This window comes from Staurois parvus, unplaced genomic scaffold (genome assembly GCF_062004578.1).
Source record: "Staurois parvus isolate SC_StPar_1 unplaced genomic scaffold, SC_StPar_1.0 ptg000023l, whole genome shotgun sequence".
Taxonomy (NCBI): Eukaryota; Metazoa; Chordata; class Amphibia; order Anura; family Ranidae; genus Staurois; species Staurois parvus.
In genome coordinates, this window is record NW_028317819.1 from 4,256,099 (window position 1) to 4,282,543 (window position 26,445).

Sequence of the window (26,445 nt, forward strand, 5' to 3'; positions counted from 1 at the left end):
GGCTTTAAAGAATATGTAAACCCTCACCTTGTAAAGCAACCCATTCAGTGTAGAAAAGAAATTAAAGACAAAAAAAAAAAAAGTGTGTGTGTGTGTATGTGTGTGTAGAAGAGCACAAGTACATGGCACATATCAGGAATATGAAATGTTGGGTTGACATATTCTAAGATATTCACAGTACCTACAAGCATTAGTGCAAGCTTATCTGTTTGTATAAAAAAAATTGAGTATTTGATGCACGCATAAGCAAGTTGCCTGCAAACCATATTGTTAACAAGATCTCAACCTTTCTGTAAAAATGTGAAGGGGAATCTTACACTGGGAACACCTGTTTTATATATTCTACTCTATCCAAGCGAAAAAATTTGATCCAGAGATCACCGTGCATCCATCTAGCCATCCTGTTCTAGGAAACAACTATGAATATTTACGTGTCAGAAAAGTGGGTATTCCTTCATTGTAAAAACAAGAAACCGGTATGCATCTATGGCGATTATACTGCATATAAAAGTGTGTATTTTTAAAATGGCAGAACTCCACAGAAGTAAAGATGTATGCAAGGTGTAGAAGAACTTTCATGCACAGTAGGCAGATAGGTAGAGGGATGAGCAGCATCCATTTGAGATGCCTGTAGAGTGCCTTTGTTCCATATACTTGACTGGAAGGAGCCAACTTACTGCAGAATTGAAGACTCTTAATTGGAGAAGAGTAATTTATATTCAAATGAAGAAAAAGCACCCAAGGCCAAAAGCCTAAGTCTGGCATGGAAGGAGTGATTTTGTAGAGTAGTAGACAAACCAGTTATGTTGAATGGGGAATTTCCTTGATTCAACCTTTACAAATTTTTGGCATGAAGCAGGGTTATCCAAGCCAATAGACGTGATTAAATGAAAAGTTGAGAATCCCTAGATTTCTAAAATATAATCTAAAGGCAAAACTTTCTTCAGTTTTGGACACAGTGTAGATGGATTAGAACTCGTCAGTTTTAATTGCTGCCTGTCCGACCTATTTGTCCTGTTTACCATTATCACCATTATTTCTGGGCTGTCCCCAGAAACATAAGAGGGGAATCTTACAAAGAGGACACTAATTCTGGTGCCTGGGGGTCCCCAAGGAATTACATTCATTTGCCAGTTTTTCCTCTGTTTGGCTATGGGACAGGAAGTGAAGGTAAATCTCCACAATGGGACACAGATGGCAGAAAACAAAAGAAAAAAAGCCTGACAGGGGTTATAACCCTTCTACTTTAACTTTTCATTAAAACTAAAAACAATAGGACTTTCGGACTTGCTATAAAAGCTCTCAAGGAGTCCATAGAGGGACACAGGAATTTAGAAACAGTCAGGTTAAACAGTCACTTACAGAAGGTTGGAACTCTGGAAAACCAAAAATTTGTAAGCCAGTCCCTATTAAACGCCTCCTCTACACAGCATGCCTCAATTGTGTAAGAAAGCAATGCACAAGGACAGTAAAATGGAGGGGTGGGACCTGTGTCGCCCAATGGACAAAACACAAAAAGCTTATTTTCTCTACTGTCCATTGAGACACAGGCTATAAAACCACCGGGACATCCAAAAGCAGTACAATTGAGGGGTGGGCAAAAGCATGAATTGGAACAGGGACAAGGAAGGAGCCTGGAAAAACTCCAACAGCACATCTGCCACAGGGGAAGGACCCAACTCTCAGATTCCACAAAAGTCTCTGAAATTACTCAGAGGGTACCAGCAGCAGGAGTCCAGGGTGTTCTGCCTGCTGACAATCTAGGGAAGCACAACACCGAGCAACAGATACTTCCTCTCATGCAGGAGATAAGTAACCAGGTGCAGAATCCTCACTCTGTGTAGAGACCAGCAGTAGATAGGAGTCAGATGGTGATGCAATGTTTCCAAAGAGCAGAGTATGGGCAAAAGTAGCACTGTGTCATCGAACATAGAGGTCAGACCACTTTAAACGGTCATAAAGAAAGCTCTAAAACCATCAAGGAAGTGAAGGCCCAGCAACACAAGTGTTGTTCAACAGATACCAAGTCAGAATGTCACGTCACCCAAGCATCACCAGAAGAAACAGAAACTGCCTGTTTTGGGCACCAGAAAGAGCAGCCAAGTATGAAGACGCACAAACAAATGTAGTCTGTCCAAAGTGGGAGGGGGGAAGAAAAAAAAAAAAAAGAAGTAGTGATAGGTAACTCCAGGAACTTCTACATTCAGAAAGACCATCTGGACTGAAAGGTAAGAAAAAGGGGAAACTACATTTGAAGGATATTCCCTCTGCACTATACAAGCTTGGAAAAAGGAAACATTTTTTTTACCCAATAAGGAGGAGAGCAAAGCCCCACAGAGAGTGGGCTTCCTAAATGAAGATTTGAGCTGAAAAACCTCTCCTGATATGGAATCACAACTATCATGCTTACCACCTATGAAGTCTGAACAGGGTGATGCTTGCAGCTATTAGACCTCTCCAAAGTGTTTTGACTGCAAGTCTAAAAAATACTGAACATTTTCAGGGAAGGATGTCTAAGTGTTCCACAACAGGGGATAACAAGAAAAGGCAGTAGGATGAACATGAACTAGTCACTGAGTTTCAAGTAGCACCAGAAGTCTATGCAGGACAGTGCAAAGTTAAGGAACAGAAGAGCAGAAAGCAATCCTTTTCAACTTTGAAAGTCAGAGGCCCTCCCCCCAGGAAGAGGAAAACGTGTGAGTTTGGGGGGGTTCAAAACAGAATACAAGGATAATGCACTTTCATGAAAGGATACCCCAAAGGTAAGGCTGTACTGTAGTAGGAACAATGGGTCCCTGGGGGTGATCAATCCAAATCAGGGAAAAACACTGCTGTGTGCACCAAAGACTGGGGAGGAACAGCTGATGGAGATACCAAACAGAAGAGCTTAGCCTATGAACTACAGTAGATGACCAGAGAACATGAATTTTGAAAAGGCTAACTACCCAAGGAACCATCCAGATGTGCAAACCGCAACTTCACTTGTAAAAGTGGGGGCACACCTTCATGCAGAAAGGCTACAAACCTAGTCTATGGCTTGACGAGAAGGTAGGCTCAGAATTCCTACATGTACTGACTACTGAAGTAGATGATTGCAGTGTAAGATTCCGCTTCCCCATCCACACCACCACACCCATGGCATTGTGAATTATTGCGTCAAGAACAGGTCCGAAAAGACAACAAACCTCTAAAAAGGTAAATGGATCAGATGCTTCATGCAAACTGCTTCAGGGTCCCAAGCATGCAAGGTGAACCAGTCACAGTCGGCAGGCAGTGGAGACAGACTGGAGACCAGGAGCCATGTGGCGCTTCAAGAATGAGCAGCAGCAAAGTGATGATGCTGCTGGTGGGAACATACGGAGTGCATGCACAAAGCATTTTACCAAATAGATGAACTCGGTGCTCAATCCCTCAAGCCTCAGCCCTTACCACAGTAGCTACCAGTGCTTCAGCCCAACTGGTCTTACCAAGTAAGCTTTCAGAGACTCCACGGTAGCTACCATTGCTTCAGCCCAACAGACCTTACCAAGTAAGTCCTCAGAGACTTTGGTCTGGAAAACATAACGCAAAAATCCAGTACCTGAAGGTCACATTCTAGGCTTGCCCTGCATGTCCAAGACAGCTCGGATCAGGTACACAGTCCAATGCTAGTGCTTAGCAACTGCTGATCTGGATAGAGAATAGCTCCTGCAGTGTGTGCAAGGAATCTTGAATAACCGCTTCCTGACTGCCCGCAATCTAATGCGGCCAGGCAAAGCGACATACCCGTACGTTGCTCTGGCTGTGACAAACACAGGGGGGCGCTGCTCACTTCCTAGTGAGCGGAGATTGGCCCACAGCTGTCACATGATACACGGGGCCAATCACAGCACTTGTACCATGTGACCAGCTTCAGCCAATCATAGATCACTATCTTGAGCTGTCAAAAACCTAACACGTTCATGTCAGTGCATGAATGAGTTAGGTTAACGACAGCAAGCTTTGCATTGCAGGAGAAAATGATCTTTATTTTCCTGCAAAGCAATGTGTAAAAACCCTGTAAAAGACTCCAGGTTTGATTCATAATGGTTTTTCCATTATGAGCGCTACACCTGCATCAATCACTTTATAATCTTTTTTCTTGAATTTCTTTAGATCACCGCATGTTGCTTTTTGAGATCTTTTAGTGTGCTTCATTTTGTCAGACAGCTTCTACTTGAGTGATTTCTTGATACAATGGTTCTACCAGTAATAAGACCTCGGTGTATTAAGTGCAATGTAACGATTTTCAAAAGGAAAAAAAAAAAAAGTAGTTAATTAGTTATCACATGATATAGCAATGGGGGGGGGGGGGTTTGAATCATTTAAGTGTGACAAATATGCAAAAAAATAAAATCAGGAGGGGGCAAATATCTTCACAGCACTGTAAATTAGTACATTGACCCTAGTAAACGCACATGTATACCTGTGATATAGGGACCATAGATCGTAATATTTTTGATGGGACTGATGTGAACATATAGAACGTAAAGCACTACATAAATGGTCAGCGCTATATAAAACACCTGCATAAAATAAAACACTTCTAACATTACTAAGGTACATATGATTCACAAGTAATGGTGTTAAAACGAACCTGTCACAAACTTAAAACATTACAGGTAAAAGCACAGAAAAATCAAGCATTTTTCATATTTGCAATGTTTTTTCTTTCTATAAGCTGTAGTGTGGATGGGCTGTGTAGTCATCCATGTAGAGCAAAGGCTGCAGACATAACAGTCACCCGGGGGGATTCAATGTGCAACAGGCGCCGGAGGAGGGAAGACAAAGAGCCGACCCTGCATTGTCGTCCTCCCCTGAGGGAAGCCAGGAGCGCACACCTCGCTGGGGGAAGAGCCGAGATTCAGCGTTTTTGACAGCAAAATCAGTGAGGAAAAAAAAGTCTAAGGGAAGATCTCTGGGGGGGGGGGAAAGTGGAACACATCTATTGTGGCATCATTTATCCATGGTGGAGAGGGACCAGTGGAGCTATCCCTGTATGCTGTGAGGGGCCAGTGACTGATGCCTGGTGTCTGTCCTGTGTACTGTCATTAAGCCAGTGGAGTTCCTTTCCTGTGTCCATGCGTTCACCGCAGAGACCTTGGATATGGTTCTATGCGCAATTCTAATATGCTTCCGATGAGTGCATTCATACAGCAATCCCTTATATTTTGGACTATTTTTTGGACTTTGTTCATCAATATTTACATTGTATATCACCATATTTTTGTTGGGACTATTCACTATCCAATATTTCAAGTCACTACCATCCTCGCTACTATTGGAGACACTTTTTGCTCAGTGGTCACTTTAGCACTTAATTATGTCGCACTTCACTTTTGCATAGTCACTTGTCATGTTCATTGATTTTTATCTCATCTTATAGCGCTGCATTATATATTTGTTTTTTTTTTATTGACTTGCAATACGTTTCTGAATTTGCTAGAACCTTTGGCTATTCCAAAAAGTGTAAATTCTCTTGCACAGCTCCATTCTACCTTGTATCATGGTGGTTCTCTTCTGGCATGTCTAATTACTCTGTGCTGGTCCAGATCCTCTGCCCCCTCACCTCACAATATAACCTTTTACAGAGCTGATGAAGCAGCAAATTGGAATACTACAGTATCACTTGAGTGAAAGTTCTGAGTCTGCTGAAGTTGAAGCCATCACTTTCAACATGGTGGTGCCCATTAGCAGTCTCAGGCCTTTTAGATGAGAGTACAAGAGAGGCTTTTACAGGTAAAAGCATACCTAAAAACACAACATGGGATGGTTGCTGCTAAAATGGTCTGGGCACAAGGCTTGTTAAGGTACATGTGTGGGAAGGGGGTGTGATTAACCAGCTAGCTGGATAGTAGAATAGCAAAAAGCAAAAACAGAACATATACACTGGTCAAGTTTTTTTTTTTAATACTTTACACACAGACCCAACAATCTGAACAATTTTAATTATTCAAAATCAAACTAAAAAAAAAAAAAAAAATCAAGAAAATATAAAATAGCTGCTGGCTAAGTGGCATACCTTGAAGACTTTAATCTGACAGCTGGCTGAATGCAGGTGTTCTGTGTACTCTCCATTGTCATTCTCTTTGAAGGTATCTATCTGGATTCGGAAGGGTACACCTTTCTCACCCCCATGCTTCCTCATGGTAAATTCTGTACTAATACAGTGTACCTATATAAGAAAATGTGAAATACAAATTTAATACAAAAGCAGTATTCGGTTTATCCCATTCACTAAACTCTGCTTTTAATAAACTATAATTATACAGTGCTCAGCATAAATGAGTAGACCCCTTTTTGAAAAGTAAGATTTTAATCAATATGTCAATGAACACAAGAACAATTTCCAAAGTTTTGACAAAACTGAGTTTTATAGAACATTTTCTAGCTCGTTATATGAAAGGAAGGTTAATATATAGATTACAAAATCTTCAGTTTTACTCAAATTAGTTGTTGCAAAAATGAATACACCCCACAACAAAAACTACTGCATCTAGTATTTTGTATGACCTCCATGATTTGTAAAAGGCAGCACCAAGTCTTCTAGGCATAGAATGAACAAGTTGGCAACATATTGCAACATCTATTTTCCATTCTTCAAAAACAACCTTCTTTATAGCCTGGATGGAGAGTGATGCTCAACTTACCTCTTCAGAATTCCCCATAAGTGTTTGATTGGGTTCAGATCAGGACACATACTTGGCCACTGAATCACTTTCACCCTGTTCTTAAGAAATGCAACAGTGGCCATAGATGTGTTTTGGATCATTCATGTTGGAAAAGTGCACGACGACCAAGGGCACGGAGTGATGGCAGCATCTTCTCTTTCAATATAGAGCAAGTACATCTGTGAACTCATGATACCATCAATGAAATGCAGCTCCCCAACACCAGCAGCACTCATGCAGTCCCACAGAAGGACACTGCCACCACCATGTTTCACTGTAGGCACCATGCATTTTCCTTTGTACTTACTTTTGTAACGCCATACAGTTTTGAAGCCATCAGTTCCAAAAACTTTATCTTGGTCTCATAACTCCAGAGTACAGAGTCCCAGTAGTCTTTTTTCAGCATGGGCCCTGGAAAATTCTAGGTTGGCTTTTTTGCGCACAGGTTTTAGGAGCTTACTTCGTGGACGACACCCATGCATGCCATTCCTCTGCAGTGTACGCCATATTGTGTCACGGGAAACAATCACCCCAGTTTGGCTTTCTACTGCTTTAGCTAACTGAAGTGAACTTGCATGGAATTTTTCTTTAACCATTCTCATCAGAAGATGTTCCTATCGAGGTGTTAACTTCTGTGGATGGCATGGACGTCTCTGTGAGATGGCTGCAGTTCCATCTTTCCTAAATTTTTGTATCACTTTTACTACAATATTCTGACTGATAAGTAAAGCTTTGCTGGTGAATTTGTAGCCTTCACCTTTCTTGTGTAAAAAAAATTCTCAGGCCAGTGACATTTCCATGTGGTTCCATGGCTGACAGCATGAAATGGGAAGGGGTTTTCTTTGTTAAGTAATGCCCTTTTATAATCAACTCTCTGCTGGACTTCTGTTTAATGAATAATTAGACTCAACTGTAGCTGAATTCTTGTTACTTCGGAGCAAAGCTAAAGTTTAGACAACCAAGTCCTAAGACTTTCATTGGGGTGTATTCGATTTTGCAACATGGTCTTGAATGAATTTGTTAGGAAAAACTTTGTTTTTAATCAATGGTTAGCCTTTGTGGATGTATTTTGTAGTAGTGTTCAACACAAAATGTTGATTCTGAAAGAAAACGTAAAAGGTTTTCTGACAAATCTGTTGGGGTGTACTCATTTATGCTGAGCACTGTATATTGGGGCAATTTTGGTTATGTACTCCAAATGTTTGCAAATAATTTTATTTGTAAAAATCCATTTCCTGGAGTACATCACAGGACACAGGAGAGTTAAATTCTTAGACCATTAGGTTATGTTTTGCCTCAAGGTAATTGGACACTGGCAAAACAGCAAAGCCTGACTCAGCTCTACATAACCCCTCCCAGGGGAAGGATCAGTGTCTTGTGGTGTACTACAAGAAAAAAGGTACAGGCTCATTCTTGTAGGAAAGTAAAAAATCCCATTTTCTTAATCACACACAGGATAGTTAATTAATAGACCACTGGGACATTCTAAAGCAATCCCATCAAGATCTAGCAACAGGAAACAGTTTACATAGCAACCCAGAACAAAATCTTTTAGCCGAAAAGGACGCTCTAGGGAACTCAACTCCCAAACCATAGACCAGAGGGTTGGAGTTTTTTTTCCTGGAGAAGGGTAAACACAAGCAAGTACCAGACATTCTAGACAATGTGGCAGTCCCAGGGTTGACTTTTTTGACTGGGGACCCTGCCAAAGTTCTCTAGGACTTGTACTGTGTTGCACCCTGGCCCTAATTTTTTTAAACATTAACCCCCCCTTTCAATTTCTGAAAGGAACTATTTCCAGATGAAGCCTGCTTTTGCTCTGCAGGCTTATTCCATTTCTTCAGAGGCAGTAAGAGTGCTCTTTCCTACCATAATCTTTTGGATAAAGGTATCCAAGGCATTGCCAATGAGGTGTACGTTTTCAGCAGAGCACTACTGACCAGAATTTTAGCCTTAGTGCTCGCATCATGTAAACTGACAAGTCCCAGGTGAGAGAGTTGGAAAGAATCTCCCAACCCATCTACATGGAGAAAAAAACAACTTAACACAAAGCTCCAGGTGCAACATAGTGGCAGAACCCGATTTCATAACTCCAGTTTCTCTGTTATGCACTTTGCCAAAATTAGGAAGGTTTTGACAAACCCATATGGATACAATGGCAGGTTCCATGGCTGTACTTGCAGGACCCCTAAACACTGTTCACTGGGAATGTACTCTTATTCAAAAAAGAAAAGCAAGATCTAAAGCTGGGACCATCCATTTTGTGTAGAAGTCATCCAATGGATACAGTTGTGCAAATAGGGCACGTAAATACTTTATTCTGATGTGCGCAGTCCTTGTATAGAGCCATGATAGCTTTAGATTTTTTAAGGTCCACGTATGTAATAAAACTCCCTGTGGCTGTTTAAGTTTGGTAAACATTGTACGCCAGAATGTAAGGGCAGCACCATCAACCCAAGAAGCACACAAAAAGTAGAACGTTTATTGTACAAAAGTTAAAAACACATGTAGATACCATGACCAACTCCTCCTTGCTGCTGGGGGAAACTGGTGGTCTGTTCTACTGCCTGAGTAGATTGATTTCCCCTGCCAGGTTTTTCCATTTCTGTCTGCAGAGGATTAATCCACTTTGGGTAAAAATCCCAAGCCTGAGGACCCCTTCTTTTTGATCGTATATCAACCCTTTAAGGCAGGATATAGCGATTACCATGCTCTGTTCCTTTGTGCTTTGTTAATGGACAACTAGACCTTATCTTTTGACATAGGAATGTACTGTGTGTATGGGAGTTTCCTTTATGAATATGTACTCTCCACTAGTGTCTTTGGACATTCTTTGAGTTTGACAATGGTGATTTAAATACCTTGGGCCTGGCGGCAGCCTTGTTAGCATCTCTTGTGCATGCCTGGCTGTCTCTGTGCTCCTGGGTCCTCCATAACCCACCTGTTGAGAAATGCCTTTTTTTAGGTCACTGCTGTATGTATTTTTACTCCTATGTTCTGTGGTTTAACACAGAATTTATCCACAAATGTTCCTAATGAAAGTATATTATTTGAAAAGTGTCAAGCTATATATGACATATTTTTGTATAATGTATTAATGCAAAGGACCTGTTAAACCCTTTTTGTCATATGTCACGGTATCCCTATGTGTTAAATTTTGTACAATACATTTTATATGTACTTGTTGGGCTGATGGTGCCAACCTTAACATTTATGCTCCTATAAAGTCCCTTGCTACTATGATTTGGTGACTCTAGATACAATATATGGGATGTGGGAATATGCTTAAACTGAACTAATTTCTAAATGGGTTGTGTTTGGAGCCAGAATGTTCTCAGAGGATTCTTCTGTGTCACATGCATCTGCTTCCTTTGGGCCCTTCCTGCTCTTCTTCCAATCCCAGAAACGGTGAGAGGGTAAACTCACAAGGTAGTTCCTAATGTGACAGATACCTAGACCGTTTACATCTGAGCTGCTTCAAAAAAAACCTTACTGATATCTGCCATGTGTGTCAGTATAGTGGAGAAGGCAGCAGAAAATTTCTAGAGGGATTGTACCCAGATATGGTGACAAGGTACCCGAAGGAGAAGCCCCTGCAGGAGTGAGTCAAAAACCTGATGCTGAAGATGGTCTCCAAAAAATTTGGGGGTTTAATCCTCTTAGTTCTTCTCCCCCTAGTGCCAGATCCACCAAACCCTCAAGGGCGCACTACTGATTCAAGAGGGAAGGGGGTAGCCTCCTAGTGTTCCAACCACGTGGAAGTCTAAAGTCCTCTGTTGTGCTGCGGCCTGTGCTGAATATAGTAGAGACGCAGAATGCATTTCCTGCTTGGTTGGTGTTGTCATGGACAGAGCTGACCCAATATGGCACCTGCACATATTCACTCCCAGCGTCAACCAATAATAATAGGCAACAGGCTTAACGTACAAGGCAATGGCACACTTTAGTGGTACCAACTGAAAATCGGTCACAAGCAGCTTCCAGGAACCAGCCAACCGGGCCCCAATTCCCTTTACAACCCTAAGCCAAAAAAACCCACTAGGGACCCACCACAGTAGGTATACTTCTATGGCATGCAGAAGAGCTGACACACTGTTCAATCATGCCTTCTAATCTAGTCATGCTACCCTGCAAGTTCTTCAGGAACTGGGCTCTGCTGCAGTAGACTAGACAAAAGTATAAAACCCACACAATGCAACTGCCTGCCAAGGACTCAGTGACAGTTGCAGCTTACAGGCTTTCCCTGTTCTCACCCGGGTGCTAGTACAGCCCCCCTCTAAAAACTAATCCAAAGGGACATATTCAGATAACTGCTGAGGCTTCAGAGCACCAAGGCTCGGCAGCTGGATCTTTGCACATCCTAATAGAAAGACTTTTAGCAAGAGGTATTGCTGAGAATGGGAGGAGTTATGAAGGGCTGAGTCAAGATTTGCTAATTGCCAGTGTCCAATTACCTGGGGGTGATGCATAACGCAATGGTCTATGAACTAACTCTCCTGTGTCCTGTGATGTATGACCTAATCTGCTCAAAAGTGACCTTGTCAGGAAGTGAAATGCCAAAAAAACTGCACCCTTTATAAAAAAGGAGAGAGAGAGAGAGAGAGAGAGAGAGAGAGAGAGAGAGAGAGAGAGAAAACACACAGCAACTTTATACCTTCCCCTAAAGTCCATTTCAGACACAAGATAGCACAGTGCTTTTACTATGTCAGTTGTCGCTTTCTATGTTAAAGAATTCCTGGTTGATCCTGCCTGCTCCCTTCTTACCCTGTGTGTACTGACCACGCTCATCACGGCTGCCGATTCCTGATAGCATGATCAGATTACATACCTCTATCATCCTGCTCTCTCCTCAGTGTCTCTCCTTGTCATTTCCGTAGTCTGAGAACTATGAAGCCGATCTCCTGCCCTCTCCTCTTACCTCGACTGAGTATTCTGCTGCAGCTGCTCCTCCCCTTTAGTAAAGCGTAACGTAACATCTATTATATACTTTTATCCTGTTTCAGGGACATTTAAGTACAGTGTGTGTATTTTTTTACAATTATAATGCTAAACACCTTCTTTTCCCAGGGCTGCTGTGTGGTCACATGTCCTCCCTCTACCGTTTTCCATACGTTAGTGGGGAATCTAAGCCCCTCCCACTGCACTCCTTAGATCGAGAAGGAGAGCAGAGAGAGAACATGCGCCAACACAGCAAAGCTAGGCAAAGGCAGCATTTAGCTTTAGAACTAAAACACACACACACTGCATTGAATATGTTCCTAAAACCGAGGTGATAAAAGACAATAATAGATGTGACTTTACCATCACTTTAATGGTCAATGTACTGGTAGGGTAGTCAATAGATTACCTTTTCAGCACACTTTAGCACAGCACTGAAGTGATAAATACTAATAAACACAGAGTCATAAATCTCCACTTGCTGTAACCTTAATGTACTTTTATGTGCACAAGAAGAAAGAACAGTTTGAATGTTGAATCACCACACCTACAGGCTTAAGAACTACCTCTCTGCCTAAACTGCAGTGTGATGCAGCTAAGCTGAACAAACTAGGAATATGAGAACTGTTCAGGTATGTCCACTGCATATCACAACTGAATCTACTTGCCTTACGATATGCACACTTACAGGGGTATTTATAAAGAAACAGTATGAAACCATATTGCTGCTTACCAAAATGGGCAAAACGTGCTGCCGCTTGAATGGGCAAAAAATGCTGGAGGATGGAGAGTCTGCTCACATGACCTGTTAAAAGTCATGTGGTCAAACTCTTCTCCAATCACTGTCTTCTACAGCATTGTGCAGAGAATGGTTCATGAAATAACACAACTTACATTTTAAGAATGAGTCCTGAAACACAGGAGCAGTGTGGAGTAAACACAGTAGGGTCCAGCAGAGACAAGTGAATGTGTGATTTAGAACAAAGATGTGGTCAGGAATAAAAGATTAGGTTTATTTTCATAAACGGCCATGAGAAGAGATAGCGGAGAGTCTCTTACTTGGATAAACACAGATGTCCTCTTCGAAGGATCCCAGAGAAATTCAACAGTATTAAGCTGTGTTGGATTTGCTCGTGGGTCAATTATACCCACAGACATTGGAACATCTAGGGTTTAAGAGAAAGAAAAGCTACTTTATTATCTAATCAAATCAAACAGAACACACAGTGTAACAATGCTGCTATTGTAATGAAACTGGTACCAGTAAATTGCATACAGATATTTGTAAAGGTATTAGCGTTGAGATTTAACAGGCCAATTTTTGTTTTAGCAAAGTATTTTACACTAATTCATACAATTTTATCTGCTCCGTATGCTTTTTTTTTTATACTCGCAAGGTCAGTTTTATTGAAGGCAAAGCAGAGCTTTTCCAGTTTAGCAAACAGTTATACAGTTGGTTTACCTAAATTCAAGCCAAATTATAAAGAGAAGGCCCGTCTCAAGAAGTTTACCAAAGATTGGCAACCCTGGCTTCATACTTCCGATTCCTTCTACGGGGGATATTTCTTTATCCCAAATGTCTTCTTCCCTCTGGGTTGGTATTAAACATGCTACAGAGGGGGCATGGGGAGGGTGGCGCTGGTACCAGTGTTTCCGTGTACTTGTGTAGCTACTGCACTGTTCATTTACACTGAGAGTTACATTACAATTATATTAGGTTTGCATTAATTGCCTTATGTGGGCTCTGTGTAGCCCTCTCTCATCTTTCTCTGGCACTATTGTGGCAATGTACTACCGTACCTTGGTTTTTATTCCTCTTACTGCTGTAAGCGGTGTCTTTTGTGAAAATCATTAACAAATACTTAAAAAAAAAACCAAAACTATTTTATTAAAATGAAAATGTATACTATAGGTGCATTTACTGTGCAGTGTTCTAATGTTCTAAAAAAAAAACTCCACAAAGTCAATTTAATGAGCCAGCTGATAAGGCAAAATCATTCCTGCTTATTTTACATCAATAATACAAATTTATTTTTACTTTACGTAAAGCATTGTCATTAGATATTCTTTTTAATCAAACAAATGACCCTGGGTTTTCAAGCCCTAGCCAAGATCTACATGCAGGAGCACAGGCTTAACCTAAACACAAAACATGAGGAAATGTGCATGCATTGTTGAAATGTAATGCTTTTTTTTTCCTTTCCAGACATTTAATTAACCGCTTGCCTACAGGGCACTTATACCCCCTTCCTGCCCAGGCCAATTTCCAGCTTCCAGTGCTGTCACACTTTGAATGACAATTGCGCGGTCATGCAACACTATACCCATATGAAATGTTTATAAATTTTTTTGAGACAGATAGAGCTTTATTTTGGTGGTATTTAATCACCTCTGGGTTTTTTATTTTTTCTTAAACCAAAAACCACTGAAAATTTTGAAAAAAAAAAAAAGTTTCTTAGTTTTTGTTATAAAATTTTGTAAATAAGCGATTTTTCTCCTTCACTGATGTGCGCTAATGAGGCTGTAGTGATGGCCACTGATAAGATGCACTGATGGCCACTGAGGAGGCACTGGTAGGTGGCACTGATGGGCATTGACAGGCATCACTGATGGGCACTGATGCGCACTGATAGGCGGCACTGACGGGTGACACTGAAAGGCAGCTCAGATGGGCACTGATATGTGGCATTGATGTGCACTGGTAGGCACTGATGGGCACTGGCAGGTGGCACTTCTGGGGCCACACTGATCATCAGGGCACACTGATCATCAGTGCCCTGATGATCAGTGTACATGTCCCCTCCGCGGAATGCCGATTACCAGCTCTCCTCTCGAGCTGTCAGCGTGACAGCTCTAGAGGAGAGAAATGCAGATAACTGGCATTTCCCTGTTTACATGTGATCAGCTGTGATTTTTGGATTTTGGGAAGAAATTATGTTTCAAGGAAACTCACACAAATGGTGAGAACATACAAAGCATTCATAAAATCCTATTGGCAATTAAAGCCAACATCCTAGCGCTTCAAGATCCACATGATAACCACAATGGCAGTACATGAAGTATTAAACTGGCTGGCATAGAGAATAGGAACAGTTACAGCTAGAATGGCTCTCCATATAACTTTTATGGTCAGATCAGAAACAGATATTTACCGCAATGTTTCCCCCACCATAACTATTCTACCCTAAAATTTGTGTCAGTCCTGCCATCTTTTTAAAAAAAACAAAAAAATTTAAAAAAAAACACAATATCCACAGAGTTGCTACAATTTCATCTTTCACAGACGTAGCACTCATTATAAATGCTTATTACCAATGTCAAGTATTCTGTCTCCAGGTCTGTTCCATCTCCAGCCTTCCAGCTGCTGGTGCTCTGTGTACTGCAGACGCCGGTCATGGAATACCACCCGAAAGATGCTCTGTAGGCAGAACAATTAGTAATCCAGATAAATATTGCCGTAACAAACTATTTTTTACGATAAGTTATTTGATTTGCAGCCTGTGGAACAAGGCATCATTCCAGTTCACAAAGAAAGCACTTCAGTATTCCATATCAGCTCTCAGCAGCTCAGCTCTCCCTGCTCTCCTTGCCCACAGCACCTGCTCTTTGTTAAAGTGGGGTTCCAGTCACAGCAGCTACAACAACTTCCACTTCCCATCGCCTGGGCGATCACAGCGTAAGTGGGAGTGGGTACCTGTCAATTTCAGATACCAGCTCCCTAAAGGTGCTCATCCTTAATGGGTAGCAGGGGACCTATCTTTAAAGCGGAACTTCCCCTTTTGGGTGAAGCTCCGCTTTAACATCTGATTACATTGAAGGTCGAGTCCCTGTTGAAGGAGAATTCAAGAGAGCAGAGCTGCTGAAAAAATGACTTGAATTCTCATTTCACAGCAGTAGCATTCATTTCTTCAAAGTCCTTCCAGCTTTTTGCCCGTTTAGGACTGGTTATTAAAAAAAAAAAAAAAATCAGAATTTTGATATTGTGTACATAGTTTGCCTTACAATCGCAATGACAGAAACAAAAAATTACAACAGCATACTGCATATAAGGCTTATGTTTATTTGGTTTTTTTTTCATTATGTACAATTCATTACCAGCGTGCTGGCTTACTAATGAAGGCAATCCAGTGTTTTTCATCCCGTGATAAAGTTATACTGAAAGTAAAAATAGTTAGACCCAAAACACTTAAACCAACACAATCCCCCCCCCCTCCCCTTCACTGAGCTTGCCAGAACTAACTCTTGAGGAAGTCTATTCCACATTTTCACAGCTCTTACTGTGAAGAAACCTTTCTGGGTTTGGAGATTAAATTCCTTTTCCTCCAGACGTAAAGAGTACCCCCATGTCCTCTGTGATGACCTCAGGGTGAATAACTTTACACCAAGTTCACTATATGACCCACTGATGTATTTATACATGTTGATCATATCACCCCTTAATGTCCACTTCTCAAGAGAGAATAAAATCAGTTCCTCTAATCTTTCCTCATAGCTGAGCTCCTCCATGCCTCTTATCAGTTTGGTTGCCCTTCTCTGTACTTTCTCCAGTTCCCCAATGTTCTTTTTGTGAACTGGTGCCCAAAACTGAACTGCATGTTCCAGATGAGGTATTGCTAATGATTTGTACAGAAGTAAAATGATATCTCTCTCTCTGGAGTCTATACCTCTTTTAATACAAGAGAGGATTTCGCTCACTTTAGAAATCACAGCTTGGCATTGCATGCCATTATTAAGCTTGTGATCTACCAGAACCCCCAGATCCTTCTCCACCATTGATTCCCCCAGTTGTACCCCCCTAGTATGTATGATGCATGCATATTCTTAGCCCCCAAGTGCATAACCTTACATTTATCAACATTAAACCTCATTTGCCACAGTTGCCCAATTAAACAGTGCATTGAGGTTGGCTTGTAAATTGAAGACATCCTGAAAAGACGTCATTCCACTGCACAGCTTGGTGTCATCTGCAAAGACTGAAATGAGATTTTTAATCCCAAACCCTATATGGTTTATAAATATTAAAAAGTAAAGGTCCCAACACTGAACCTTGGGGTACACCACTGACAACCCCAGACCATTCAGAGTATGAATCATTAACCACTACTCTCTGAATATGATCTTTTAGCCAGTTTTCTATCCATTTACATACAGATTTTTCCAAGCCCGTAGACTTTACCTTACACATTAGCCGTGTGTGGGGAACTGTGTCAAACGCTTTTGCAAAATCCAAGTATACCACCGCCACCCCTCTGTCCAAGGTTTTGCTCAACTTCTCATAAAAAGAAATCAGATTTGTTTGACAACTTCTGTCTTTCATGAATCCATGCTGTCTGTTGCTTAAAGTATTTTTTTGCAGCAAGAACTCATCTATGTGGTCTTTTATTAAATTTTCCAGTATCTTCCCAACTATAGAAGTTAAACTAACAGGTCTATAATTACTTGGTAAAGATTTTGACCCCTTTTTAAATATTAGCACCACATTGCCCTTATGCCAGTCCAGTGGTACTATGCCCGTCATTAAAGAGTCCCTAAAAATTAGAAACAATGCCTTTGAAATGGTATAAACCTTTCTTACACCTAACTCACCAAAACCAAGTAAGTAATCTAAGTACTTACCAAACACATAACAAAATTTTTTATCTCCCAAATATTTGAATAAAATAATTAAAAAAATGTCCAAATAAAGTCCAAAGCAAAAGTCCACCAAAACCATATAAGTCCAGTAGGCAGAATTTCCAATTCCTATTTCAATCCTCGTGATACCTCGAAAAAAGAATACTTAGTGTATTACCTTCTAAATAACAAATTTCTGTGCATAAGTGCAATCAATAAATACGTGCACCAAAATCAAAACCAATACAACAGATTTCTTGTGACTCATTCGATTAAAAAAAAAAAACAAAAACACAAATATATCCAAAAATTATATAAGTACAACTATCATCAACTGTAGTAAATAAGTGATGGATCTTCAGATGAAGTCTGAAACGCGTTAGGGACGTGACGTCAAGACGCACGCAAAACTGGAAGTGCTGCCGTGGCCATTTTGACTGCTGGAAAATGTGGTTCCTATGCCCTAAAGACTGCAAGGCTGGTTTGTTTGCCACAGAGCTGCTATTTATTTATCCCCAATGTAAGATATTTATTAAATTATCCTTATACTTTGAATACCTATTACATGAGTCTCCTTTGCTTTATGAGGAATATGGAGGATGGGCTTATGAAGTAAATGAAAGCTTGGAAGTAATACATTAACCAGGAATATATCGAGATAAGCTTATGAATCCTACTGGAGGGTTATGGTATTTAATATCACTATTTGGAGGTGGTCATGGAGTGCTCACTAAATGAATTGAAGGGTTCACTTAAACATCTTATTTGCTTTACTTATTTACTATAGTTGATGATAGTTTTACTTATATAATTTTTGAATATATTTGGGTTTTTTTATTATTTTTAAATCGCATGATTCACAAGAATCACAGTTGTATTGGTTTTGATTTTGGTTGTGGCGCACATATTTATTGATTGCACTTATGCACTGAAATTTGTTATTTAGAAGGTAATACACTATATGAGTATTCTTTTTTTTTGAGGTATCACGAGGATTGAAATAGGAATTGGAAATTCTACCTACTGGACATATATGGTTTTGGTGGACTTTTGCTTTGGACATTTTTCATTTATTTATTTTATTCAAATACTAATTTGGGAGATATAAAATTATTTTTTTAAGTGGTTGGGAAGTACTTAGATTACTTACTTGGTTTTGGTGAGTTAGGTGTAAGAAAGGTTTATAACATTTATTACCTTTCTAGGGTGAAAGTGTCACTTTCGTTTGTGGGGTGAATGTAGGGGGGTTCCACGTATTTAGATTATTGAGGTGTATTTACTTAATGCCCTTGAAATGACAGAGCTCAATTCTTTAAGGGCCAGTGGGTGTATGCCATCCAGCCCAGGTGCTTTATTCACCTTTATACTGTCTAAATATTTTTGGATCATAGCTATTGTGAGCCAATGTGGATCATGTGGAGCTGTGTCAATACCATGCCCATTATGGCCAAGAGCTCCCCCATGCTGCTTTGAATACATAGAGCTGAAGAAGGTATTGAAAAAAATTTGCCTTCTTTGTCCCCAATCACCCACTCGCTAGATTATTTTGTAAAGGGCCTAAATGCTCGGACCGGACCTTATTACTATTGATATATTTGAAGAATTCTTTGTAATAGTTAAATGATGATAGCGTTCCTTCATTTTTATATTTAATAAAAGCTCTTTTCTTATTGACTATAGCTTTTTAAACTTTGGCCGTAAACCACATAGGTTTGATTTTTAGCTTTTTAAACTTGTTGCCCATGGGAAAATATTTTGCAGTGTGTTAACATACAGTCTTTTTAAAGAACTCCCATTTCTGTTGTGTTCATCAATGCCAATATTCCCTCCCAGTCCAAGTATTGGAGAGCAGCTCTCAGCCATGGAAAATCAGCTCTCTTAAAATTGAGCGTTTTTATTTCCCGTATGTGCTCACTGTTTACAGCTAACAAATGAAATCATGCTGAGCAAGAAGTCTAGACCCATTATTCATGGTTAAAGTATTACTAAACCCAGGAACCTGCATTCACTATATCGGATACCCCTCAGTACACAGAACATGGAAGTGCAATTATTTTAGTAAATATTAACTGCTAAATACCTTTTCTCATCAGCAGTTAGAGCAGTCTTGTGAATGCCATCAGTGTCCAGAAGAGTACATGTTAAAGCTTGAAAGAGGTGTTCTCTGCTCTAGGAGGATGTAGAATCCCCAACCTCTATCTGGACAGTGCTGATTGGACTTGTGCTGATCACATGCGCTCTCCCAAGAACAAAAAAACCTCTCTAGCAACACAAACCAAACTGAGCATGTGCAGAGTGACTCCACACAATGCATCTTATCAGGAGATAAGAGAGGGGACACTGGAAGAAGGGGAAAATCAGAGAAGTCAGGATGAAACAGCCTTTTTACACAATGCAGAGGATTAACCCCTTAGGTTACACAGTGAGTATAACAAGCATGCTTTATTGCATATACAGACTGATTTTACTGTTGTGGGTTTAGTAACACTAACTCTAAACTAATGATTTGTAGAGACTATTAAAACTGTCACCTATGAAAAATATAGGGTACCAAAGTTTGCCGTCGCTTTCCAGGCACCCGCAAATATTAAGCTTGACATGTTGGGTATATATTTACTCAGCATAATCTCATCTTTTAGACTTAATCAAAAACTGGGTAATCATAACCTCATCTTTTAGAGTTAATGAAAAACTGGGTAAGAAGTTGCAATAGTGTTCGTTAAAATAAACATTCTTTTTACTGAATCTTTGCATTTGATAAAACAGTTGTGCAAAAATAATGACAAAAAAGTAAAGAAAAATTCAATGTACATTTACTTTTAACTAAAATTAACTAAAGAGTTAGAGTTACCGGTAACTCTACTTCCATGAGTCTTCCAGGACAGCCCATGAGGATGGGTAATTGACTGGGAATTGTATTCCTTGGCTACACTTTCTTCTAAATGCACCCCCTACCCCCACGAGCTGGCTGTCTGTAGTCATCGTTCTGGAAATGGGCCAACTCCATTCCAAACCTCTGAAAACAAGCCCTCACTCTCCACCACCAAAGGGACTGTTTGACCCTGTGTGGCAGGAGGACCTTGTTCTCCAAGGTGTCTCTTGAGCTGTCCCAGGCCCTGAGAAGAATGAGCTGCAGAGCCTTCTTATTATAACAGGCCCAGGGTACCCCGGGTAAGAAGGCGGTCATAAGACCCACTGCCGCTGAAACTTCCCTCAAAGTAAATGGGAGATCAGCTTGAAGACGAGCAATGTAGTGCATGACCTTGCTGCATTTTTCCTCTGGAATAAATCTTCCAGATCTCCGAGTGAATCTCGTACCCCCGAAACACTATAGTTTGGAAAGGAATGAGGTTCCACTTTTCTGAGTTGATGACCCATCCTAGGAAATGAAAATGGTTTTGAGCAATCTGGAGATCCTCCAGCAACTTCTGTCAAAGACGGGGCTGGCAATAAGATCATCCAAATACAGAATGATCAGGATTCCTTTCAGCAAATCTTGGGGCCGAAAGATAGGCCAAATGGCAGGCCATGGTTTGAATATGCCGAATACTGTACGCATCTTTGAAGGCCATCCTGAAACTTTTGACATGCAGGATGATTTCCCATATGACGGCCTAGCCTCACGGGCTGGCCTGGAAGGCAACTGGGGAAATTGAACCATCACAATTTTATTCTCCAGGGTGTATGCTTTCAGGAAAGATGTTTTGAATTTTAACTAATCTTCAGACCTAAAATCATGTGTTAAGTATGTGAAGAAGAAAAAAAATGTATGAACAAATTGCTTTGGCAGTGAAAGACTTAAAATTTATGAACCACAGCAATACCAGTGTACATTTTATGCTATAGCAGCTTTTAAGCAACAAAACCTATGAAACTTACCTTAACTAATTTGCCATTTAATTCTGGTAGTTCTCCTAGCTTTCTATTGTCCAACATCCTGATTTCATAAGACTGACCTGTGAAAAATCAGAAACAACAAAATGTTTTTATTAACATTTCAGTTTGATTGGAAACGACCGATAGGTTTTATGTCCATTTCATTTAAAGCATTATTACACCCAAAAGCAAACATATTGGGCTCAATTAATGAAAAAAAGTTATTTTCCTCCAAGATCTGAGGTAAAATAACTCATTGCATTTTTCAATTCACAAAAAAAGAAAGGAAGAAAAAAATAAAAACCACTACTAAAATAAGGCACGTTATTTCATTGAAATGTGCAGTATTTAGCTCATGACATGATATCCAGTGAGGTGGATAGAGTGGAGAGGGATAAGAACACCTGTCAGTTTTTATCACTGTTTGTCATTAGGGAGATTCACTCCATTGTTGCTGTTTCGCTTCATCATGGAAAGGAAAAGAAATTCCCTCATTTTTGGTTGACATCGAACACCAATACTGGGGAAATCTCCCTGAAGGGACACAGATGGCAAAAACTTGCCAGGGGTTCTAACAATCCATTGCTCCAAAATGAAAAAGAAAGTCATGTCTTTAGTAAATGAGAGGAAGCTCTGTTGAGTTCCATCATTCAATCATGTGGAAGCAAAAATGTAGCTTTTTTTTTGTTTTAATCTTCCTTGCACATGATAGGGTATTCCTTGAAAAGTGAAGTTTTACTTCATATCCTAAGTGCTGCAGCAATTTGCAAAGTGCACAGTCTGTTTGCCTTTAGTAAAGCAACACCAATATTTCTGTTTTTCCATATTTAGGTTTCCTTGCATTCCTGTAAGACTACTGTTTCAAAAAGGTAGAGACTACTCTAAAATTGGCTATTCTAGTTTTACATTCCTTAACCATCTCCTGTCCGGCCATTGTATATAAACGGCCGGACGGTGGCAGTGCAGGGTCGGGTGGGCGTTTATTAACGGCCTCCCCACACCCTGCTTGTGTGCGCTCCCTGGGAGCGCACAGTACTGCAATACGGTGCCCGCTGTGTCCTCCGGACACAGTGGAACACAGATCGTCGGACGGGACCTCTGTACGTAGTCCCGATCATGTGATCATTGATTGGCCAATCAGTGATCACATGCAGAGTAGTAAGCAAGATGTCACTTGTGACATCATTGCTTACTACGTGTGAAATCTGTGAATGATCACAGAGGTCACATGGTACAAGGCTATTCACAACAGCCTTTTACCATGTGACAAGCTGTGACCAAATCACAGTTCACTCAGTAGTTCTCAATGGCTGCAAGAATGCAGCTAGAGAGAAGGAGAAATTATTGCTTTTACATCCTTTATTGGTGTAAAAAGCATTCAGTGTTAAAAAAGAAATAATTTTCATCACCCCCCACAAGTAGTACAGTGTCGGTGACACTGTACTGCTTTGGTGACCGTATGTAAAAAAAAAAAAAAAAGTTTAAAAATTATAATTTTTGGTTATAAACTAAATTTGGGTTTTTTTTTTCTTTACTAAAAATAACGGAATAAATTTTGGCCAAGATTTATGATGAAATACTATTTGCAAAATTTTATAAGAAAAACACTTCTCAATTTTTTTGGACTTTAAATTTACATAGCAAAAAAAATAAAAATTCCAGTGGTGAATAAATACCACCAAAATAAAAGCTTTATCTGTCTCAAAAAAACGCTAAAAAATTCATATGGGTACAGTGTTGCATGACCGCGCAATTGTCAAAGTGTGATGGCGCTGAAAGCTGAAAATTGGCCTGGACAGGAAGGGGGTAAAAGTGTCCGGACTGGAAGTGGTTAACCACTTCAATACCAGGTACCTTCACCCCCTTCACACCCAGGCCAATTTTCAGCTGTCAGTGCTGTTGCACTTTGAATGACAAATTGCACAGTCATGCACTATACCCATATTTAAATATAAATAAAATGTTTCACACAAATATAGCTTTCTTTTGGTGGTATATATTCACCAATGGGTTTTTTATTTTTTGCTAAACAAAACAAAAAAAAGACCAAAAACTTTGAACAAAAACATTTCTTAGTTTCTATTATAAAATTTAGCAAATAAGTAATTTTTCTTCTTCACTGATGTCCGCTGATGAAGCAGGTTATCAGCTTTCCTCAGACAGCGATAGCTCTGAGGAATGGAAATGCAGATAACCAGCATTTGTTTACATGTGATCAGCTGTGACTGGACACAGCTTGTCACATGGTAAAGAGCCAGCGCATCATCTATAAAGGGTAAAGAGCCAATGATGATGTGTGTCCAAGGGACTCAACTCTCTACCAACTACCACGCTCCAAGAATGGGAGGACGTCATAGCCGTCACTGTACAACAGGCTGGACGGGAACCAGTTAAATACTGCATGCCTGGACCCCTAATTACCTAACTCATGCATTTATTTCCTTTTGCGAATTGACTTATGGGAGGCATTTACCAAACGTTATTGCTTTTTGGGGTAAATACCTCATACAGGCATAGTGAATTGACATTTTCATTACCTCAGGGGATATTTGGAAAAAATCTCAACACAAATACCTCAGATATGTTTTAGTGAATGGAGGCCATTGCAGCTTACCAATTTTTATATATGACAGCATTCATTTTCTTTTTTATGTCTTCTTCCCACCTGGTGATCCTGCCAGATAGCCTATTTTTCAACAAAACAAGCTGTCCTGCAGATGTAGCACATGAAAGACAATCAATTTACCACTTACAGAGGTGCTTACAATGATCAGCTTGTATTATGTAAAACCTTTATCCCAAAAAGGGAAAACAAAAAAAAAACAAAAAAACAAAAACTGTTGCTATAACTGCTTATAAAGTGTTAGCTGGAGTTTTGTTTCCATTTGTTAGTGTATCTAAATAAGTTGGTGCATCTAACACTCCCCTCTCCCCAGACAATGCAGCTGACCTAAGGTGTCCTAGGGTGCATACATTCTGCACGAAGAAGCACAAATACAAAAAAAAAAGTGTTACTGGCCAGATCACCAGGTGAAGAGGAAAAAGAAAAAAGAAAACTAATGCAGCCACCACATCCAATAGGTGGTAAAGCTGCAATACATTCCATTTTTGTTTTAATACCACTTCAGGATACTTTTTTATTTATTGTTAGTATTTATATGGCACTAAATTTATGCAGCGCTTTGCATATGTATTTGTAGGTCCCTGCCCTCAAGGAGCTTACAATCTAAGGTTCCCAACAGTCATATATTTCATCATCACAATACACAATGTAAAGACTGTACTTCAATATGACTCAAAGACTTGAGACAAGGCATTGCGGTAGTGTTGCATACAAAATTTCAGCTTTTGTTCTCTAAATTTCACAGGAAGGAAAATACAGAGATTCAATTTCTGAAATTAATTTAATTGACGGAGCAAATTGTGGGAGACTTCAAGGCTGATATTTCTGCAATGCATTAAGCTAGCCATACACGGATCAAAATTCATCTAGTTCAGCAGCGACCAAGCGATTTTTGATCCATGTATGGGCAGGGTGGTTGTACAGAAGTCAGTCAATTTACCAATATTTAGATTTTTGCTGCTCAATCAGTGAAGCAGGCTATAGTCGGCAGCGTTGATATGTATTCTGATGGTTGGGGAGTCACCCCACTGTCAAAATACAATAGCTCAATGGGAAGGATTCCCCCATTCACATTGAATGTGTGGATGGAGGAATCAAGTCAGTTTTTTTTTTTTTTTTTTTAAACCACTGGCGGAAATTAGAAAAACAAACAAAAAAACCCACCCAATTCCTGTAGAGGCTGCTTAAGTCATTTTCACTACTATATAAAGCAGTATGCAAATGAAAAAAAACTTACTATAATTCTAGAATGAAGAAGTAAAGTACACTAGAGGTGGTGAAACTTTCTGTTCTTGCACAATATAGAGGTGAATAGCTAAGCATTGCAATGGGGCAGAGAGGTATTAATTCACATACATGGAATTCATGCTTATACACCATGCATCTAAGAAAGAATGTGACTGTACTGGACTGTGATTGACAACATTTCAGAAACATCTAGCATATGAGCAGAAAAGACTGACTCTGCCAAGGAATAAACTCAAACCAAAACTGGATGAAGAATTTATGAGTAAAAAAATCACGCTTTGTTATTGTAGGACAAGTTAAATTAAAGCACAAGTTCACCTTATAAGAAAAAAACAATACATGCACTTTTTTTGCAGGGAAAAAAAAAAAAAAGTACATTTATTATTTTTTGTTTGCGTAACCTCTAAAGCAATGCAACAGCAATCAGCAGATCACTGGTACTATGCAAGTCTCCCTCTGACCTGTCCGTGTATCTGTGTGCTCATATATCCCGAATGGGAAAGATAAGGCTCAATGCAATACCACGGCACTGTGGAGAGCCATGGTAGTTAATTGAAAACTACAAGTCGCAAAGGTTGCCAGGACTTGTAGTTTTCCCATTCACAGAACACTGAATGAGTGACGCGGCCGGGCAGTTTTTAAAATTGTGACAGGTGGGGGGGGGGGGGGGGGGCAGTCCAATGTTACACCCTGAATATGGGTGTAACATGTTGCGAAAGGCTATCCTTTAGTAAAAAAAACTGTCTGAATGACCAAGAATAAAAAATGTGGTTAAAGTATAATGGAAGGCAAAACTTTTTTTTAAAGTTGGTAGCCAGTTTTTTTTGTTTTAGCATAGCATGGTTTGTTAACACCGGGGCAAGGCAACTTTTGTGCGACAAGCTTCACGCGATGCGATCTGCTGTGTGACAATCACACCAAACCACACATCTTAAGTGCCATTGAAAATAATGGCACCTGAACCTGGGTTTTGCGATCACATCGATTCTGCAGCAATCCCAAAATACCCAACTGTGAATGGAGCCGCCCTGGTTCACACATGCGATTCGAGATGCGTTTTCAGACTCTCAGATTCGCATAGGCTAGATCAGGGCTTAAAATTTCAAGTCCTGGAGGGATTATAGATATTTATTGCATAATTAACAACATCCCCACTGAAAATTGACTGGCGTATGCTGTTGACAGATATATCATTCAATCTACCTTATCAGTGTATTTCATGTACTTGCAACCTACTCTTTTCTATTTCTTTTCTTTCTTACGTTAATATATTTTTTCTGTATTGTACTTTTCAAAAGTGCCTTGTTTTTGCTGTATGTATCATTTGTAAATGTACTGTTTTACAGTCTACTTTCATACAATAAACCCGTTTGTAAACAAAAAAATTTAAAGTCCTGAGCTACTAGCCAGGCCTTAAGAGTTACTGGCCACCAGTTGCCCCACCCAACCCCTACCCTG

General features: G+C 40.0%; 1 protein-coding gene across 2 annotated transcripts in view; it reads right to left on the bottom strand.

Annotated features, from left to right (window-relative positions):
• The window catches only part of TFCP2 (transcription factor CP2), a 137,929-nt gene that overhangs the window by 76,505 nt on the left and 34,979 nt on the right, over positions 1 to 26,445 (bottom strand). For both annotated transcript variants that reach the window (XM_089692892.1, XM_089692902.1), the window contains exons 3-6: positions 21,120 to 21,196; positions 14,940 to 15,045; positions 12,687 to 12,793; positions 6,041 to 6,193 (exon numbers count right to left, since the gene is read on the bottom strand). In XM_089692892.1, the coding sequence (XP_089549018.1) occupies positions 6,041 to 6,193; positions 12,687 to 12,793; positions 14,940 to 15,045; positions 21,120 to 21,196 (443 nt within the window). The remainder of the gene's footprint in view (positions 1 to 6,040; positions 6,194 to 12,686; positions 12,794 to 14,939; positions 15,046 to 21,119; positions 21,197 to 26,445) is intronic.